Below are 20171 nucleotides of genomic sequence, written 5' to 3' on the forward strand. Positions count from 1 at the left end.
CTGTTGTCATTTTGAATAGAGCTAAGCCATTTCTGTTGTTCAACGCATAAAGCCTTTGTTGAAGAAAACTGTAAGTTGCTTCGGGAGTGTTTGTGTCAGTCAGCCAAATATCGCTCCTACCAGCAAGGTCTAGTATTTGTTTAATTTTTCTATGCCAAAAGTTCTTGTTTTCATAATTAGATATGGCAGCGAATGCTTTGCGGGAGAGTTTTTCGTTATTCCTATTGTTGTTTGAAAGTTTAAGCCAAATTTCGATCGCTCTACACTTTGCTTTTGTTTTGAGAGGGAATCGTCCTAATTCAGCCCTACACGCGTTCGAGCTACAGTATCGGTTTACGCCGAGAAGCCATTTTAGAAACTTGGTGTGGACCATTTCTATTGGATCTTTTTCTAACTTTCCCTTGCAGTCCGCTCCCCATATTTCGAGGAAACGCCCAGTAACACCTACTGCTTTCAGTTTTTCAAATAGTTTCGCCCTAGGGACGCAGTCGAACGCTTTACTAAAGTCCACGTAGCACGCAAACAGGAAATTGTTTTTTTTTTTTGGTTTTGCTTTGACATGCTTGTCAATTAGTGACTTTAGAGCGAAAATGCTGTCTATTGTTCCTTGCTCTTTCCTAAAACCACATTGTTCTGTTTTCAAAATGCCCTTCTCCGTTAGGTGATTGTATAATCTTTTGTTCATGATTGACATAAAAACTTTGCCTAACGTTGACAAAAGTGTTACGCCCCTGTAGTTTTCAGGTTTCGATGGATCTTCCTTCTTATGAATCGGGACTATTAAACCGTAACTCCACATTGTAGGGTAAACCCCAGAGTTTAATATTTTGTTGAAAAGGTTACCGAGATAACTTTTCAAGATGGTTTTGCTGCACTTTAGAAATTCGTTCAATATGTTGTCCGCGCCTGGTGCCTTCCCAGATTTTAGTTTTTCTATGGCTTTTATAATTTCTTCCTCGCTTATTCTGTAGTCCAGGGGCCCCTCCCGATAGTTCCCATTATCTATTCCTCCGTTTTGCTTGGGCTGTGCTTCATTTGTTGCATTCAAAAGTGTTAAAAAAATTTCCCCGCATTTTCAGTCTCAATTGGGGACGCTTTTGTTGACTTACCGATGTGGAAACAGTTTTTCAACTGTCTCCATAAAGACTTAGAATTTCTAAAGTCGATATTATTGATTATGTTCGCGTAATGATTTTCTTTTTTTCTTTTGCACGTATTTTTAAAGATTCTCCTTTTCCGATTCAGAGCATCTCTTAAAGAATTATTGTTTGTTTCTTTCGAGATTCGGTGTCCAAGCGAGCGTATGTTTTCTTTTTCTGTTTTATATTCCTCGTCAAACCATGGTTTGTTGTTCTGATTGTTTACCGTTTTTGTGTTTTGATATTTCATGCCCGCCGCCTCGCATGCCTCTTTAAGCGCTTGCGTAAATTGAGCGGTCATTGTCTCTGTGCTATTGTTTTTAAGTGCGTCGCTTAGTTTTTGTTGCATATCATTAGAAACTAAAATCTCTTTCAATTTCTCCTGTATTCCGTCCTTCCAGATAAGTCTTTTGAATTCTGTTAAGTGGATCTACCAAGCCCAACCCCCCTTTCCCAGGCCGGGGGGGGGGGGGGGGGGGGGGAAATAAGGGTAAAGCTGGTCCCTTTAATTTTCAACAGGTAGTAGAATGGGTGGAATGGCCTTCATTCCATTCCGGAATGGGAGCGCGGGATAAACGATCGCGCGCATTTTCTCTTTTTTCTTTCATTCCGGAATCACGAGTAAATAACGCGCCCTAACCATTTGATCTAGGTCGACGTCCGTGTAGTCTAGGTCGACGTCCGTGTAATCTAGTTCGACGTCCGTGTAATCTAGGTCGACGTCTTTGTAGTCTAGGTCGACGTCTGTGTAGTCTAGGTCGACGTCCGTGTAGTCTAGGTCGACGTCCGTGTAGTCTAGGTCGACGTCCGTGTAGTCTAGGTCGACGTCCGTGTAGTCTAGGTCGACGTCCGTGTAATCTAGGTCGACGTCCGTGTAGTCTAGGTCGACGTCCGTGTAGTCTAGGTCGACGTCCGTGTAATCTAGTTCGACGTCCGTGTAGTCTAGGTCGACGTCTTTGTAGTCTAGGTCGACGTCTGTGTAGTCTAGGTCGACGTCCGTGTAGTCTAGGTCGACGTCCGTGTAGTCTAGGTCGACGTCCGTGTAGTCTAGGTCGACGTCCGTGTAGTCTAGGTCGACGTCCGTGTAATCTAGGTCGACGTCCGTGTAGTCTAGGTCGACGTCCGTGTAGTCTAGGTCGACGTCTGTGTAGTCTAGGTCGACGTCTGTGTAGTCTAGGTCGACGTCTGTGTAGTCTAGGTCGACGTCTGTGTAGTTTAGGTCGACGTGTCTGTCGTCGTGACAGTAGATAGCCTCTCTTGCCCATGCTGGACATGTTGTACTTACCACTTGCGCTTTTCTGGCATTCGCAGCTTGTAGATTTTATAATGCAACATTTCTCTAGCGTGAAGATACTGGGGAACATCAGTATCACACTCCTTCAGAGCTTGCACTGCTGTGCTTGGTGTTAGCTCTGTTTTTTCCCCCCACACATTTCCATTGAGCTGACATGTTGCTTCTCGGCTTTGTTGTTGACACTGGACTCTTCCTCGTCCCGAAAGGCAATGCACCTGGTGCCCTTTCTTTTCACCATATCCACCATTTGCCACATAGCCCTATGCCTTGGCCATGGTACTCGCAGTGTTGACTGTCTGCTTTGTATGAAAGACCACCCCACCCCCTAACTTTTCACCATATCCACCATTTCCACCATATCCACCATTTGTCACATAGTCCCATCCCTTGGCCGTGGTACTTGTAGTGTTGACTGTCTTCTATATGTATGGTGGACCACCCCTCCCTTTTTACAAATATCAAATGGTCGGGTCTACCGTGAGAACGCTCCATGGTGCCTAGTCCTAGTCCCCCGTGCGCCATTTTTGACGAGCTATTATTGTGATTACAAATGAACCGTCGGGAACGGAAGGAGACGTTCCTAATTTGCCCTTCACCCTCCCAGCAAAGCAATAACAGCAGGATATATTGGTTTGCAAAGCAAGGTGCAGTAGAACCACCCTGTCTCGTACGAATTTTAGGGTATAATTACGTTGCAAATCAAGAGCAAAGGAGACTTGTATTTTGCCTTTTAGATTGTCAGGAAATAACACTCTACATCAAAGCAGATGTAATCCTGATTTGAGGGTTTACAAACGGCCTTTTTGGCCTGAGGCGGGTTGCAAAGTTGTTAGAAGAATGGGAGATCCATGGATAAGGAAACAGGGGTATTTGAAACGGTTAAAGGTAAGAAATATTGAGTGTTTGGTTATGATTTTTGGTAATTGATCGTTTTCCTCATGGAGATTGATGAAATCTCCGAAGCGTGAACTTCATATCAAATTAACTCAAAATTATTCACTCTCCTCCTAATGTGATGTTTATCAAATGATGCTCGGTTCTCTCGAATAAAACTGCATCCCTTTCATGATTATTCTTTATTTTCTGCAGTAGCTTCTTTTAAGCTACGAGTTATAACAGATCTAATGTTGTTTTTGCGTGGTGTTGTTTGCATAGAAGTCAATCGCTTATTGCAACTAAAAAGCAATCTATTCATTCGTAATCTTAAATAATCCTTCTATTTTTGAAATGTGTTCGCTAGGCTCAACACTTCAACAATATCGCGTAATGCTTACGCATACTTCTCTGGTTTAGCACGGATAAAAATCGTGCAATTTAAGTTTGTGTAATGTGTGCACACGACTTTTTAAAGTGTGCTTGTCCACTTACACACGCTTTTTGTAAAGGTTTCCCTCCTTGCAGGTCAACTATTGTCAATAAATTGTTTAGATAATGATTTGCGAACATTTTTTTCCTTATTATTCACGAATTTCTTATTACGTGTTCATCATCGCTGTAGGGAACGTGTTAAAATGTGAAATTGTGCAATCATTATTATTTATCCCGATTTGTAGCGTATCTTAGCGATGTTGACAGTAATACGTAGTTGATTAACTTCCATCATAAATTGTTTCCGGATATTCTTTTCTATTTTTTAAATCTAAATTAAAAGACAAAACAATATTATTTTTCTTCTAGAACTTGAAAAAAAGATATTTCGTCCTTCGACCAATATCTCCTACAGGCAAGGCAAGATTGGAATACTACGAGAACGACAAGAAATTTCGCGCGCATAGCCCACCAAAGCGTGTCATTGAATTGTCAAGTTGTTTTAGCATCGCTCAAAAAGATGACACTAAGCACAAGTTTGTGTTCGTCCTATACACGCGCGAGGACGTGTTTGGGCTGATAGCCGAATCACACCACGAACTGACTCAATGGATGGACGCGCTTCTCGACGAGAAAGAAAAAAACGAAGCTGCGCCGGAGAGAGGTAGGCGAATCTTTCTTGGATATCCGTTTTTTTTTTAAATTGTCATTGTATAACTTCTTATGTCAAATGTTAATTAAAAAAAAACATATTATTATTTATTATAAATCTAGGGTTAATTGTTTGCAGTTGATTAGGGCAGATGAAAAAAAAGGACGTATTGCTCTAAGTGGGTGGCTAAAATAAGCATAATCGTCGCTTGTTGTTTCGCTTTGTAGAGCATTTTTTTTCTCACATTGGTCCCATTTTTATACGAATTTGACCTGCTAGTGTTTAATCACTTTATTTCATAGATCTGTTAGATTTTAATATCGAATTTGTTAAAACATCAATCTACATATGAATATTGTTGGGTCGGTGATTTAAAAGTCCAAAAATATAAGAAGTATTGATAGTCGGGTCGGAACCACTTATTATTTTCATAGCCTTATGAGGTATTTTGTAAAATCTTTATGCCAACTTCGGTAATCTGTACCTTGAGATGATTAAAAAGCGTGTTTTTAACTTCTAATGGATTTTCATATAGTGTCGCATTTCATTCTGGAAGCCATTTCGCGGTAGCTGAGAACCCATTCAAGTGCACGTTAATGTATCTGTGGGAGTCACAAAGTTGCCGCTTCATCACGAAATTCTGAATTGCGAGAAAAAATATATATATATATATATAGCTCGGAGAGAGGGCGCTTCTGAGGATCTCTACCGCAACACAAGAGCGATTTAGGGGCGTTGTTTTTTTTCACATCCGAAAAAAAACAAAAACAAAAGCGCCGGATCTTCGAACATGCATTAACGGAAAAAAGAGATAGCATCTGACTCTTAATAAATTAAGCTTGCAAAGAAAAAAAAAACTCTTAATAACATAGTAACTGTTTGTTCGTTTTCTTGCTTTTTTTAACTTCTTTTTTAATTCATCTTTTTAATAATATACCTTTTATGATATAACTTTTTTTATTATTATTATCTGCTTGATTGTTTTTTATGATACCCAATAGGTATTGATATGCATGTCTGTATCAATAATCCCATTTTAACGTCCTATTCATGTATATCTGAATACAACTTTCTTTAGATCTCCTTTGTGTTGAGAAAATATCAATCCATGCCAGTCCGTGGATGAATCGTAAACTGCGCAGTGGCAAGTAACATTAGATGTTTTCTCTCATTTTTATGATTTGCTGCCTTAAAATTGTTTTGAGATAAAAATAAAAGTAATAATCCTTATAGATATTCCTTTTCTTTTCCTTTTTTATTTTTATTGTTTATATAAGCTTATAAATTAAAGTCATGTGATTGTTTTAAATTGCCTTTATGTGCCGTAAGATAGTAAGCTGAAAGAGACAAGCATCTTGTTCTATAAAATGTATGAAGTCCTTTATATAATCATTGCTAAATTAATTGTTATTTTATAATGAGTTATATGTTATTAGTAATATGAACTAACCAGTTACTAACCAGTTTGTTCTAGGCAAGGCAGACATATACCTTGCTATATTTGTGTTTGTCAATTTTGCTTTATTTTTATAAATACATCACCACCACACTTATCATCAGCATTCACCATTATCATCACCATCATAACAATGGTAATCACAGTGATCAGAAACAGCCTCACCATTATAACTTTAACTCAACACTACAATCATCATCATCACTATCATTGTCATCATAAACACCACTACCATCATTATCCTCAACACTACTATCATCATCACTATCATGATTATCATTGTCATCACCACCACCATAATAATCATCATCGTCACTGTAATTTTCATATCATCAACATCATATTATCAGCAATCACAAACCCTCCAAAAAACATTTTTAAAACATTTCGTAAGACATGCAACAAACAACCTAAAAACAAAACTGAGAGATTATCATAAACTCTTACAAATGAACAAGTTGAACATAGGTGGTCTGCAGGGTGCAAATACACCCTCCATCATATACCAAAAGGGGCCACTTCTTTTTAAGGTTCATCAAATATTATACTTTTCCAATTAATACAACACAAACCCTTGTTTCACACCTTTTTAGGGCCATATAACCAATGGTTCCTATCTGTTTATACTAAACAGATTTTGTCTATTACATCATATACTAGTCTATACTAGTCTATTCTGACTAGAATAAAGTTGCTAACACTGGAGTCTGTCCATCCTTTCTATTCAAACAACTCTATACTCCTGATAATTCCACCTTCTAAATTAAGTTTTTATTTAGTTCTTCAGCCCGAATGGAACATTGTCATAAAGCCTCGGGGCCTAGGTACCAGTAAGAACCTGGCCGGATCTTGCAAGTTACAGCTGACAAATGAAGCCATTCAGCTGATCAGTAAAGCCCCTGGCAACCCTGTGACAGAGCTGCAGCTGAATTGCATCAGACGCTGTGGACACACAGACTGCTTTTTCTACATGGAGCTTGGCCGGTCAGCAGCCACAGGTGCAGGGGAGATATGGGTTCAAGTTGAAGATCCGCTTCTGGCTCAGAACATGCATGAAGCGATTTTGGGGTAGGTATAATTGCCTACTGTCAAGGGGACTAGTTTTTTTATGTGCATGGAAATCTTCTCATTCTGTTACTTGTGTACCCATAAGCAAGCACAGTAAGAAGTCAGGCTGCATTGTATTTCAAAACTGCAAATCCTCTCTTAATTAGCTGTTACGCACTTTGTGTGGTCTTCAAAACATAGATAAGCCCTTGTTTAGGTTTTTTCTGCCATGTGATGCAAATCTCGATGTCCATATGCATAGGGACAAACCAGGCCCGTAGCCAGGGAGTTACAGGGGATTCAGAAGAACCACCTCACACAACCTGAAGGTCCACCCTGATGAAGGAAAATTGAGTACCACTGCAAGCTACGTAAAAGAAAATGGTCCACTTAATGGGTGAACAAACCCTCCACTCAAAATCCTGGCTACGGGCCTGCAAACCATTTTAAATTTGATGGGCTGGTTTTCAATCTTCAACAATGCACTTCTTTAGCAATGTTCTCATGACTGTGGTTCACTCACTCATTTCAAGAGGTGCATCAAAAAAAATATATATTTTTGTTTTTATTGGTGCTTTCCTTATTTAATTTATTATAGTTCTTGTGTTTTGAATATTTCAGATCAATGCATTCAATGTCAGGCTTTGAGCAAACCAGAGCTCGTCCCCAGGCTTCTACAATAAAGCCAAGGCCAACATCACTTCTCTTCTCCACTCCCCCTCGAACATGGTCTGACACTTCACCCGACTCTCCCACCCTTCCAAGGGCACGCATGGGCTCGGCATCACGTGATAGACATCCCTCTGAAAGTGACAGCCCCAAAGCAACCAAGCCTGCTGTGATAACACGAATTTTGTCTGGCAGCAAGAAAAAATCTGATGGTATGATTGTTTGCAATTAGATTTGTTTGGAGTGTAATGGGATGGCAAATGACAACTCAAGGCCTTACCTTAATTAAGTTAGGGAGGAAATACTATATTTTAGACTTTTTTGTTAAGAAGAAGGAGTTTTAAGGTTTTTGATGGGGACATCTTAAAGGATTATTTTCACTTGAAAAGAAGGGATGACAATAAAGAAAATGCAACAGTATGATGCTTATAGCTCCAACGAGGCTTTGCTTGAGTTTACTACACCATGATTCACATGCTCATGCGAGCTTGATTTTGTTTTTTTCTACTCCTTTGCTAGTGAAATACCAGTTTCAGTGGTCGACTAATCTTGTTTTCCAGGAAGAGTTTCTTGTTCAAATTGTGGCATTACTCTAGCCCAGCATGCCTCTCTAACTCCCTCCTTTTGATAACACGTTTTTGCATTGTGTTAAGACATGGCACATTCCATACCTAAGGGACGTCGTATTCAGTCCCGGTCTCTCTCGGTCGAACCTGGACATGGGAGCCTGTTGATGCGTGCCCAGTCAGCTGACTTCTCGCGGATGCTTAGTGGGGTTGAGTTGCCAAGTCTAGGTAAGGAAAGGGTCATTATTTAAATGGGAGGGGGAGGGCTGCTATGTTTGGGGGGGGGGGGGGGGGGTTGCAGGTTGAGGTTGAGCGTCGATTTGGGAGAATGCTTCAAATTTTTTTATTATTTCCCAAACTTCCATAACTGAATTTGCAAATTTCCTTTATGTCAAAGTTCCCCCTACAAACTTTTCACATTTGTGGTATGAAAAGATAAGGTTTTGTGTTACCATGTATATGTGTGTTGTGTTACCATGTGCATGGGTATTGTGGTACCATGTACATGTGTGTTGTGATACCATATACATGTGTGTTGTGATACCATATACACGTGTGTTGTGTTACCATATACATGTGTGTTGTGTTATCATATACATGTGTGTTGTGTTACCATGTATATGTGTGTTGCGTTACCATGTGCATTGTGGTACCATCTGCATGTGTGTTGTGTTACCACCATATACATGTGTGTTGTGTTACCATGTACATGTCTGTTGCCTTACCATGTACATGTGTGTTGTGTTACCATGTATATGTGTGTTGTGTTACCATGTACATGTGTGTTGTGTTACCATCTGCATGTGTGTTGTGTTACCATGTATGTGTTGCCTTACCATGTACACGTGTGTTGTGTTAACATGTTTGTGTTGCATCACCATGTACTAGCGGCTTATGGTCCCTCCACTTGCAAATTTCATCTCATACTACACTTTGTCTGTCAGGGAGCCCTAACTCTGTGAAAGAGATAGATTTTGAGCCGATAGAGCCCGTCCGGACCATGTCCAACTCTTCCAGTTCCTCGGGATACAGTTCGGGGATCAGTTGGGACACACAAGTCAAGACAGCTTCTCCTGATAACCCAGATATAGGTAAAGTGTGAGGCAACAAAAATATGTCATTCAAAGATATGTCTAGCCTTGCTCTTTTAATTGATGGTGTTCAAAGGGACTGTGTCTGCATGAAACAACACAAAAAACTGTTGGTTATAGTACTCAATCATTTTGTTAAGTGGAATCCATTTCACTTGGATTTGCTTGATATGCTGATAACCTTGACATAATAATTTAAACAAATTTCGAGTTTCCTAGGAGGCTCAATATGGGACTATTATATTTCACTATGAAGCTTAACCTGTTTTGTCACATTAAAAGTTGTTCCTTAGATAGACATAAAAAAAGTTAACAGACAAACAGTCCATGCAGTGAGGAGGGATGGAAGACCGTACGTGGCACATCTGATAAGGATCTGTTTTAATGTCTGTGATTTTTTTTGATGTATTTGCAGCTGAAGCTGCTGAAGTTATACAAATTGAGAAAGTAGAGGACACAACCAAGAGTGAATGCATTGTCATGGAAAGTGTCAACCAGGAGATGCAAAAGGTCAGTGAGGGTTATATGGGGGTTATATGATAGCTATTATGATGAATGACCAATTGACAGGCCTATAGACAGAGGGTGTTTGGAGGACCTCCCCTAACCCATCCACTTGACTAGAAGGTCCGCCCTAATGGAGGAAAATTGAATGATCTAGGATGAGCTAACAAAGAGAAAATGGTCCACTAAATGGGTAAACTACCTCCTTGCTCAAAATCCTGGCTATGGGCTTGATGGTGTGTACCAATCATCTTGTGATTGCCAGCATCACTCTTAAAAGATCATCTCCTAGTTTCCATGATAGATTATCTTGAGAGTGCAGGCGAGCACACAGGCGGCTAAAAAGTGGGTCATTTCTTATTATTGAATCTTTAAATAATATGATTTTTCCATATGATTCATATTACTGCGCACCTCCCTCAGCCAATCCTGGGTAGGGTATGCGCCTGGGGTGCTTAGTATTCCAAATTGTATTTGCCATGATCACGATAACGTTGTTAACCATGAGCTTTGTTGTATGTACCAGAGAGATGAACATCAAGATACTCCAAGTGAGAACAAACCAGAAGTAACAACAGCTGAAGGGACTCCAGACAAGAAAGTTCTGACGCAGCGCGGAAGGACTGGTTATGAAGACATGTCTGGTAACATAGACACCATTATTAAGGAAGAAGAAGGAGCAAAACGACAGCCACAGCTTTCTGACACCCTCAAGTCATCACCCAAACAGAAACGCACCTCTGTTAGTGATGTAAGAGCTGACGTTCGTGAGTTAGTGAATTTTAAGGGAAGTCAAAGCATCCCAGTTCCAAAATCGAATGGATCCCCCAGATCTCAACACCAGGACTATGTGACAATGTCTCCACTGAGTATAGGTCACTCTTATGTCAACTTTAAACCTGGTAGCATGATTGAAAAGCATGAAGGTGATATCCAAAACCATGAAAATACTGTAAAGAATAGTGGCTTTGAACAAGAATCACCCTATATGAATATTGGGTCTTTAAAGACTGATTCGGAGGAACCGTCCTATATGAATTTCAAGCCTGGAGAATCAAATAGTACCCTATGTCGATTGGATACTAGTGATTACATGAATGTTAAACCTGCTGGTAGTGCCAGTGATACTGGTTCTAGTGAAGGACCGAACTACGTGAACTTCTGTCCTGTCTCAGCAAGTCCTGAGACTACTAAAAAATCTGGCAAGCAGAAAAAGCATTCATATGAAAACGTATCATCTGATGGAATCTTAAAGTTATCTAAAGCACATGAGGAACCTGAGTATATGAATATTGCTTCTAGAAGTCCAGGCCGGCATAAACCGATTGCTCCTTCAAGACGGTCAACTGGAGTGATTCCAAGACCTCAAAGGGCTTCACCAAGGCGCCGGGAAAGTGAACCTGCAAAAGGTTTATCAGATGAGGAAGCTGGCTTGTTATTTTTGGATTTCAGTCAGCGAAATAAATCCCAAGATGAGAAGAAAAAAGAAGGGAATGATAAATCTTTAAACTATATCTCACTTGATTTGTCCCACAGAGGTGACTCTTCTCCTAAAGCTAGGCCACCTAGAATAGATCTCAGTTCCTCAAGACTACATAAGCATCACAGTGACCTCAGCCCTAAGTCAGCACCAGCATCCAGTGCTTATTCAGAGATAGACTTTACCAAGTCACAGGGACTTAGGCAGGCAAGACTAGAAAAGGAAAAGCCAAAGTCTTAAACAAAATATTCCCCTGTTTTAGTACTCCCTAACTACATTTCTCAATATTCTGTGAACTACCGCATATGATTTTTCCAACCATTTGCCAGCACTGGAATTGCTTGCAATCACAACAAATCTCTGTAATAAGGTGCTGACCCATGAATAAGCACCAAATGTAATTCCATGAGTTTTAATTGGCCAGAATCGGTTGGAAATTTTTGACAAAAGTTCCCAAAATGTTGAAATTTGCAGTAGACCACTGGCCTTTATTTGATTATGGATAGATAGATATGCCTCTAAAGATAGATGGATAGATAGATAGAAGTGCCTTTATTTAATGATGGTTGCACAATAGGCAATAGTAGATCCAGTACATCCAATAGGGGGGATTGCATCTTGCTATTTCCTGGCAGGTTTTTCGAAAAAAACTCAACTGTTTGGCAAATTTTTCACCAGGTCAGTGGAATTTCCCAGTAAACATTTAGTGAAACTGTGCAGTTCTGACAGGGAGAATATGAGTCTACCAGGTAGGCAAAAAAAAACCCACTACTAGGTCAGGTTTCACAAGGGCTTTTGTAGGGGGGTGTTTTTCACTTTTCTGTATTTTGGATTTTTTTTGTTTGATATCACTTGCCATCTTTTGAATATTCCATATAGATATGCCTTGATATTTTACCATTTTTTTCACCATTTTGAGTGGATAGGTATGTAGCAAGCGGACCAGGCACTTTATACATAAAATTGAATGAAATTTTACATTTTTTGTTTTTGATTGACCAGCATGGGAATTGACATAGATAAACCAATCTGTTTTCAATAAGTAAGAGGCTAATCAGTAACCACAGTGAATATTTGAATTTGCTGCCATATGTCAATTTTATTTTTACCAATTACTCTTATCAAACATTTATGAAAATCTTTCTTACATTTCCAAAATTCCTTTCACATAATTTTTTACATGAAGTATATGTATATATATTTGAGTAATCCATGAATTATTAACTGGGAGAGTAAAATATATTATCTCAAGTATTTCTTATCACTTTAGACCTTGATTTAACCTATTTACTTCTATAGGGGCCTAGAACATCTAAAGCCACAATATCCATTGCTAGAATAATGCAAGTAATGGACTGCAAAGCATTATTGGATAAAGCATAAAACCAAATTAAACTAGTTCTTGTCAGGGAATAGGATTTTCATCACTGAAAAGATGCCTCTGCTAGCAGGGAACCATTATTTATATAACACAACATTTCTGTTACCAGCGTCGACATACTGGGGGAGGCATTAAAACATTTGACTTAACTTGGTGGTACTTCAATATTTGCCTCAACAATGACCTCCAATCTGGATGCCAACATGGTTGTTTATGATCTTATACAACAGAGATGCCTGTGGAATTAGAATTCTTTTTTCTAGAGTGTTCCAGTAACCTGCTAGCAGACCTTTTTTTCCTGTGTGTTTCTATCAGCTCACTTGTCTGTGTGGCGAGTCTGTTATTTCACATTCTCGTTTGTATGTAGTAAAGACTATAGTCATCAGAACTATTTTGGCATTGACCAATAGCATAACAGCCAGAATTTATTTTGCACTTGTTCTAATTTAAAACTTGTGTTGGCATGGTACAGCTCCATACAGTAGAAGAGGTCTTACCGACATCTTATATGCCTTTTACAATCCTATCACATTTTTTAAGCATACGTCTAACAATTCCCAATAATCTAGCTTTTTGCAATATTAGAAGTGTTCAGATTATTTTAGCATCTTCTTACAACTTTTTGTGGGCCAAGCAAATCCAACATCTCTTAGACTTTCATCTATAAGATAATTAAAAATCTTGTTAACACACCAGAAAAGTTAAAAGCCTGCTGCTTTAGTTTTGGTGTCTTTTTAGAGGTAAAGATTACAGTAGTAATGTGTAGTTTCATTTGAAAATCTTTTGGAAACTGTTAAAAATAAATTTTAATTCTCCAAATAGAGTGCTTGCAATAAAAGTGTAAAACACTAAACAATATTTAGTACTATTTTGTAGAATTTAGTACTATTTACTGAAATTAGTAAAAATAGTCGAAGAGTGAAGGTGAAGTAGATTTCAACAATTCATCATACATTCGTTCACTGAGAGCTTGAAATCTACACCGCCTTCACTCTTCGACTATTTTTTCTAAATAGTACAAAGTTCTACAAAATAGTACGAATTTCATTTAGTGTTTCACGCTTTTATTGTAAACACTCTCTTTTCTTTAAGATTTTAAATGTCAATTTCAACTCTTACATTCCCTGTATAAATTTACTTTCTTTGAAAAATGTTTTACACGACAGTGCAAACAGTATCGACTTAATTTCAACATGTATCGAAAGCCATACCCTAAAGCCATGTAAAACTATGAAACTTATTTTGTTACACGATTTTTGGCGGTGGACTGTTCAAAGTTCTAAAAAAATAAAATCACCCTTCATAATCACATTTATTTTGAATATATTCTTATATTTCAAGGCAATATTTTATACAATAAATGCTGAACTGTCGTTAACTGACTCAGCAGGAAAACGTCATCTCCATCAATAAGAAAATAGAGTGACTTATAGAATGTCATTGCTTCTTTTTTTTTACTGTATCGGCAGATTCGCCTATCCGTTGCATTCCATTCGTTCCAGCGTCCATTCCAAGCACAGAATAATTTTCGCAATATTTTTTTTTTGAATGAATTTAGATCCTTACTACATGCCAGATGTAGTTCTTTATACATAATTAACCATACATTTAAACCTTTAAACTCGCTTGATAATAGCAATTATAAGTCTTTAATAGGCCTAAAGAATGGGCTTTCTGAAGAGAAGCAGCGATATGAAGAAGAGGAACGAAGCCACCCGCTCGCGTAAATAATTCGGAAGATTTGAAGATGCAAAGATTTCAAGAACTTGCCAGTTCGTAGAAATTGTGAATGAAGGACAATTTGTCTGTCCACAGACTAACAAATTTATCTGAATGAGCTCAGTGTCAGCTTTCGTTTCACCGGTAATTTTGGGTTACGAGTCGGCAAAGGAGCCGCTTTTTTCGTCGGCGCTGCATCGAATAGCAACTCTTGACTTTTAGCGGGAACTTCACCTATTTGCAAAGGTTTCAGGTTCGGAGTATTTGGGACGACATTACTAGAAGCTCCACTAGGAAACCCAGTCAACTGGACTCCTGGCAAAGGCTCAAAGTCCTCGCCGTCCTCTTGTGTTGGTTCTTCCTCGACTTCAATTGAAGAGAAGTCCAACCGCTTTCGACATTGTGAATGAATTCTCGCGTCTTCTCGTAGAACAGAAATCCTTCGCTGGAAGGGCTTTTTCTTTTTTGGTGCCCAGGCAATTCTTTGTAGATGTTCCGTTTCTTTGTTGAACTGAGAGGGGGTAGTTTGAATTGTAGCAGGCATTTTTATTGACTTCTTCGCCTCGCCGACTACTTCCAAGTTCGGGCTTGTTTGCTCTGTTTTCAAAACACAAGCTCAAAATCACCCGCTTCAGCCAGCATTGTGACAGTTCGAGCGCTGATTGGCTGAACGAAAACAGCGCGCGCGTTGATTGGCCAGCGCTTTTGATTTTGCCGCGAAGGTGCTTTCTACACAATGGGAAGCCGATATCTGGATATGTGTGAATATAGCTGACGCGTGAGAATTTGTATTATAAAAGGATATGACTAATTTTTAAAATACCTATGTGATATGTCGCTGAACATTTAGTTGTTTTTGTTGCAACGGCAACGGGCAACGGCAGAACACAGTTGAAAATTCAAAGAGTCACCCAGAAGTGAATTTACGTATTTTTCCTCTGAACGTGAAAGCTCCAATTTTCACGGTCTAGCGAGGATTGGAGAAAGATTTCACGTGTTACATGTGCCGTTGCCTCCGTATGGTTTCAAAGTCTCCTTCCTTCTCTCTTCCTTGGAATTTGCCGTTTCTTGATGATATCTGTAAAAGGAACGAAAAGTGCAGCTAGATCACGATTATTTTACAAAGAATTTAAACAAGAATACCTAGGTGACTTTTTACAAGCTTCCCATTCAAACAACAGCGTTTGGGCTACCTGTACTTTTGCCTTGCCTTCTGGGTAGAACGGCAAAATGGCGGACGTGGCCGGTTTTACTGGTCGTGGGGAAGCAATTTTCCACCGGCGTAGAGGAAGGGTGAGTCTGCGGGAAGTCAGCGGTTTAACGGAACCGATCACCGGTACGTAGTCGGAAATCCCGACTGACTCTCCGGCTTTGAGAGGTGTGATACATTGACTTCCGGTGTATTAGGCATTACAAAACGTCGGGTATAAAAATAGAGTGCAACATTATAATGTGGGTATTGTCATCGCTATTTATTATGTAAACGACTCGAGCATTTAAGAACCCGTTTATATTGGGAGGTGCACGGGTTAACACTTCCTTGGGAAATTTAGAAGGGCTTTTACTTGTAGCTGTAATTTCCATGGTCAACTCTTCTTATAATAATAGTTGGGTCATATAACCATTGCGAAAGATTCCAGAACTACCACACAGCACAAAAATCGGCATTTCTATGATGTTAAAGTTCCGTTTATTTTTTATTCTATTTTGGAAGCAGTATTCCATTTATAGTGTTAGTGTATATTTATTATTAAATTTTTTCTAAGCAGCTAATCCTCGCGAGTATTTCTTTGTTACAACCTGTAACAGGATGCCGTGAACTGCGCACGGCTGGACAGAACATGCCTGTCCCGGGGTGGGTGGGGAGAGGGGGGACCTCCGATATTATACGTATACGGGCGTGGTTAGGCATGAATTTACCCCCTAAAAGATACCTCAGACAAAAAAAAAAAACAGATCATTGTTAAGCTCGCTATCAATTATCGTCCCGTGGGTTGTGTGATGTTTTCGCTGGTTAGTGATCTAAAAACACCGATTGACACGTGTTAACGTTCTTTCATGAGCTACAAGTTAGATGAGCGATTGCTATAATAGCACCCTAAAAGATACCGAGGTAAAAAATCTGGGCATTCTCATTTTCACCCCTCTAAAAGATACCCAAGGCTCCAAATTTACACCCTTAAAGATACGACGATGATCCCCGTCCGATGAAGAGAGACAATGTGTTATTCAACCCCCCTCCCCCCCCTCCTCGGAGTTACTTGCCGCTCCCCCTCGGCTAATCCCCCCCCCCCCCATCCCCGTTGGAAATGAGTGTTGTCATGGATATTACCACTAAAATGCAGAGAAATTGAAGAGCGTAATTTTGTTGTAAAACTAGTCTTGTAGATGCCTCGCGATTTCAGCGCCATCTTGAAATTACCTTTATCAGTCAGGATTTCCGACGACGAGTCGAACGATCGGTTCCGAACATGTACATTAACCGCTGACTTCCTGCAGACTTACCCTTCCTCTACGCCGGTGGAAAATTGCTTCCCGGTCCTCGTGTGTATTTCGTAATAGTTTTCTACTTTGCTACGAAAATTGTGAGAAGACAGTATTTCCTGTGTTTTTTTATACAGATAAAGAAACTTGTTTTGGACAGCTGGTAGAAACTGGACCGAGTTAGCTTCAAGAGTCGAGCAAAGAAAATGCCACATGAACATACAAGCAGTTTTCAAACTGAAAAAAGTCCCAAGCATTTCAACTTTGATTATCGAGAATTTAAAGCCTCATTGACTGCCTCGGGAAAGAGAGAAAGCAAAGTATCCTCGATAGCTAAAGAACTAAGTCACGGGAGAACTCATATTGTTCCCGAAAAGAAGAAAAGAGACAAACACAATAGTTTGGATTGTGAGAGAGGTCGTCATCAAACTAAGCAGAACAAGGACAAACGTCAAAATTCGGTCTCCTCAACTGCCCAGAATGGGTCCAAGAGTAAAAGGAAACGTAAACACAGTGAGTTGGACCCTGTAAAATACACAGCAGAAGAAGATGCCAAAGAGAATAAGCGAAAACACAAAAAATCACAGAAAACCTCAAAAAGGGTTGTTACTATGGAAAATTTGGTTGAAAACAAGGACTATGCTAATAGAAAGTCGCCTGCTAATAAAAAGTCACACAAACCATCTGCAGAGTCTGTTAAAGGGAAAAGTTACAATGATGAGAGTTCTAAAGCCAAAAAGCTAATCAAGGGCAGAAAAAAACAGCTTAAAGAACAGAAGAGAGAAAGTAAGGGTGCCAAGAAAACTGATGGCAAAGAAAAAGCAAGGGAGCCGAAAACTGAAAGTCCTGTAAAGGCTGTCTTAGATAAGAAGCCAAAAGCCCCAAGAATGTCGCAAAATATAAGCACCGAACAAGATGATATGATTCATACAAATTGGAAACTCAGCAGAGATGACATAATGTCTCTAAAAAGCAAGGGGATTTTTATCAAAAAGGGAAAGTGGTCACCATCTGAGGATAGACTCCTAAGACAAAACATGGAAGATTACTTACAACAGCATCGTATCAGTGATCCATCAGTGTTGCTTTTTGCGCACAAAGAAGCAGATAAAGAAGAGGGTCGAAGGTGGAAGCAGTTTGCCTCTAATACTGGGTTTTATAAGCAGCTTGCTAAAGGCTTATGCAGGGAAGTGTTCCTTGTATACAGGAGAGCTCGTAGAATATATGATCAGGATAATTACAAAGGTCAATTCTCGGAGGAAGAAATAAAAGAATTGATAAGACTTCATGGAATATACGGTAATGATTGGCGGAAAATAGGAGATATTATGGGGAGGAGTGCGCAATCTGTTGACCACAGATTCCAACTTTTGGAAGGGAACAAGGGGAACTGGACTGATGAGGAAGTGGATTGCTTAATAGAGGGAGTGCGTGCTGTTTCTGGTACAGTTCAAGGAGAGCCATGCTATAACCAGATTTACTGGAATGCTGTTGCATCGTATGTGAAGACCAGGAACCCAACTCAATGTCGAGCCAAGTGGCTCAATGTAAGTACAGTTGGGGATACAACTCTAGAATTTCTTGAAAGAGACCAAAAAGGACATGGGGGTGGAGAGGGTGCAGATACACATCCTTTGGCTGCCAAAAAGTGGGTAAAAAAATATATTTTTTTATTTTTAAACAGGGCACACTTTGGAAGGATGCTTCTTCCAAACCTTTAAAATGGACTGAGAAGGATGATTATGAGCTCATCAGCAAAGTTTATTACAGCTCTGTTACGACAGAGTGCGACATTGATTGGCACGCCATCGCAGAGGACTTCCAGCATGCCCGGTCACCTGCGTTCCTTCAACACAGATGGTGGTTAGTTAAGATGAGATATTGTGGAAAGGACATCATCAAAGATAGGGACTTTGAAGAGCTATTAGATTTCTTGTATAATGTCAAAGGTGAAAGTCTTAGGGTCAAGCATTTTAAGGTTTGTGAGAAAGCTACCAATTCATTGTAAGGTTATATTATCTTATGGTTATATTCAAGTGGGAAAGTCTTAGTCTTCATTGGTGAACTTAAGAGTCCACAACTCACTGTTTCACAATTCAGTTAAAACAGCTCTGGACAAAAAATGCAGAGTTTTTTTAGTACATCTTTTTAATGCCTTATGTGCTGTATTGTTCAATATTTTTCAGGACCTGGCTTTCTAGCCAAGGGTTAACTGGCTCAAAACTTTATCTTATAATTTTTGCCTTGCTTATGTTTTGGCATTTCACTACCTTGTAAGGGTCATACAATGATTAGCAGATTGCTGTATAAACAGGGCCAGTTGGTAGCTAACATTATTGTCTGTTAATGCGTTTTTGAGTATTGAGAACTAAGGTTTTAATCACTTCTTGCAGTAGTGTAGTTGTACACATAATGTACATTTTGATTGGTCAATGCATTTTTGTGCAATGGCATGATTATTATCATTATTTATATTATTATTACCAATTTTTATCAAGGATGGCCCCTTCAGCATTGCCGATATCAGTGGGGATCCTGGACGTTAAATGTTAATTACAATTCCATTGAAAAAATGTAACAAATAGAAAATAAAAATGATAACAACTAAAACACATTTCTTAATAAGAATAACTGCAATGCACTGCATAAAGGTGAGAGTGCACATAGTGAAGTGCGAAAACACTATCAAGCGAAATGCTATTGAGCTTCTAAATTCAATTTTAACTTTAGGTAATGTAAGATTTATAGAATTATATTTCTCAACTTTTATTTTGTTTTAATAGAAACATAAATACATACAATACAAGTGACAACTAACATGTATAATAAGAAAAATAAATTACCCCACCCCACCCACCCCCAGTAGAGTATTTCCCATTTTGACAGATGAACAGATATTTTATCTAACATTTCTGCAGTTTTTCTTTCTATTCTTGAATAATAATTTACGGTATTTTTGTAACCTTGTAATGTTGTTGATTTTCCTGAATCTCTAGATTTATACACCATTAGTTTGTAAATAAATATTAAAAAAAATTGATTAACCCATTGACTCCTGGCTATTTTTGAGCTGAATTTACAAAAAAACACTGAAAACAGATACCTCCCCCCCTATTCTGAGTTTTATACAGCCCATCAAAGTCAAACACAGCTGCATCTAGTCAGCGATATCCAAGCTTTCCAACAGTGCTTTGCGGTCCCCACTTCGTCGTTGTGCTGAAGCCAGAACAAGTAGGTGGTTGCTTGTATTTTTCATCAAAAATACAGCTATGAGCATATTAGGGGAGTGTCTCAGGACATCATGAAGTGTTTTGGGGCATAATTGAGTACTTTGCTTATGGATATTTGCAAGCAAAGGTGGATTCATGATGATTTTTTCTT

General features: G+C 39.1%; 3 protein-coding genes and 1 long non-coding RNA gene across 5 annotated transcripts; 2 read left to right on the forward strand and 2 right to left on the reverse strand.

Annotated features, from left to right (window-relative positions):
- Positions 1 to 1743: 1743 nt before the first annotated feature.
- Positions 1744 to 2955, reverse strand: LOC125573814 (uncharacterized protein PF3D7_1120000-like). The gene is made up of 2 exons (XM_048734597.1): positions 2910 to 2955; positions 1744 to 2405 (listed from the first exon to the last, which is right to left on the reverse strand). Exons 1-2 carry the CDS (start codon positions 2953 to 2955, stop codon positions 1744 to 1746), a joined length of 708 nt encoding a protein of 235 aa, XP_048590554.1.
- LOC5517532 (insulin receptor substrate 1-B) lies at positions 2929 to 12460 on the forward strand. 2 transcript variants are annotated; one of them, XM_032362002.2, is made up of 10 exons: positions 2929 to 3077; positions 3168 to 3318; positions 4111 to 4405; positions 5472 to 5537; positions 6629 to 6917; positions 7518 to 7777; positions 8219 to 8359; positions 9076 to 9222; positions 9638 to 9732; positions 10253 to 12460. In XM_032362002.2, exons 2-10 carry the CDS (start codon positions 3271 to 3273, stop codon positions 11444 to 11446), a joined length of 2535 nt encoding a protein of 844 aa, XP_032217893.2. In that variant the 5' UTR covers positions 2929 to 3077; positions 3168 to 3270; the 3' UTR covers positions 11447 to 12460. The 2 variants fall into 2 exon arrangements, with proteins under 2 accessions (XP_032217893.2, XP_032217896.2); XM_032362005.2 differs by lacking the exon at positions 5472 to 5537.
- A 1426-nt stretch (positions 12461 to 13886) lies between these two features.
- Positions 13887 to 15957, reverse strand: LOC5517531. Its single transcript, XR_004289960.2, has 2 exons — positions 15500 to 15957; positions 13887 to 15384 (listed from the first exon to the last, which is right to left on the reverse strand). It is a non-coding gene; the product is annotated as an uncharacterized LOC5517531 (long non-coding RNA).
- Positions 15958 to 16792: 835 nt separating this feature from the next.
- LOC5517567 (cyclin-D-binding Myb-like transcription factor 1) lies at positions 16793 to 19400 on the forward strand. The gene is made up of 2 exons (XM_001637529.3): positions 16793 to 18337; positions 18475 to 19400. The coding sequence occupies exons 1-2, from the start codon at positions 16997 to 16999 to the stop codon at positions 18796 to 18798; spliced, it is 1665 nt and encodes a 554-aa protein (XP_001637579.3). The 5' UTR covers positions 16793 to 16996; the 3' UTR covers positions 18799 to 19400.
- The last annotated feature ends 771 nt before the right edge of the window (positions 19401 to 20171 follow it).

The sequence above is a fragment of the Nematostella vectensis genome, chromosome 11 (genome assembly GCF_932526225.1).
Source record: "Nematostella vectensis chromosome 11, jaNemVect1.1, whole genome shotgun sequence".
NCBI classification, from domain to species: Eukaryota; Metazoa; Cnidaria; class Anthozoa; order Actiniaria; family Edwardsiidae; genus Nematostella; species Nematostella vectensis.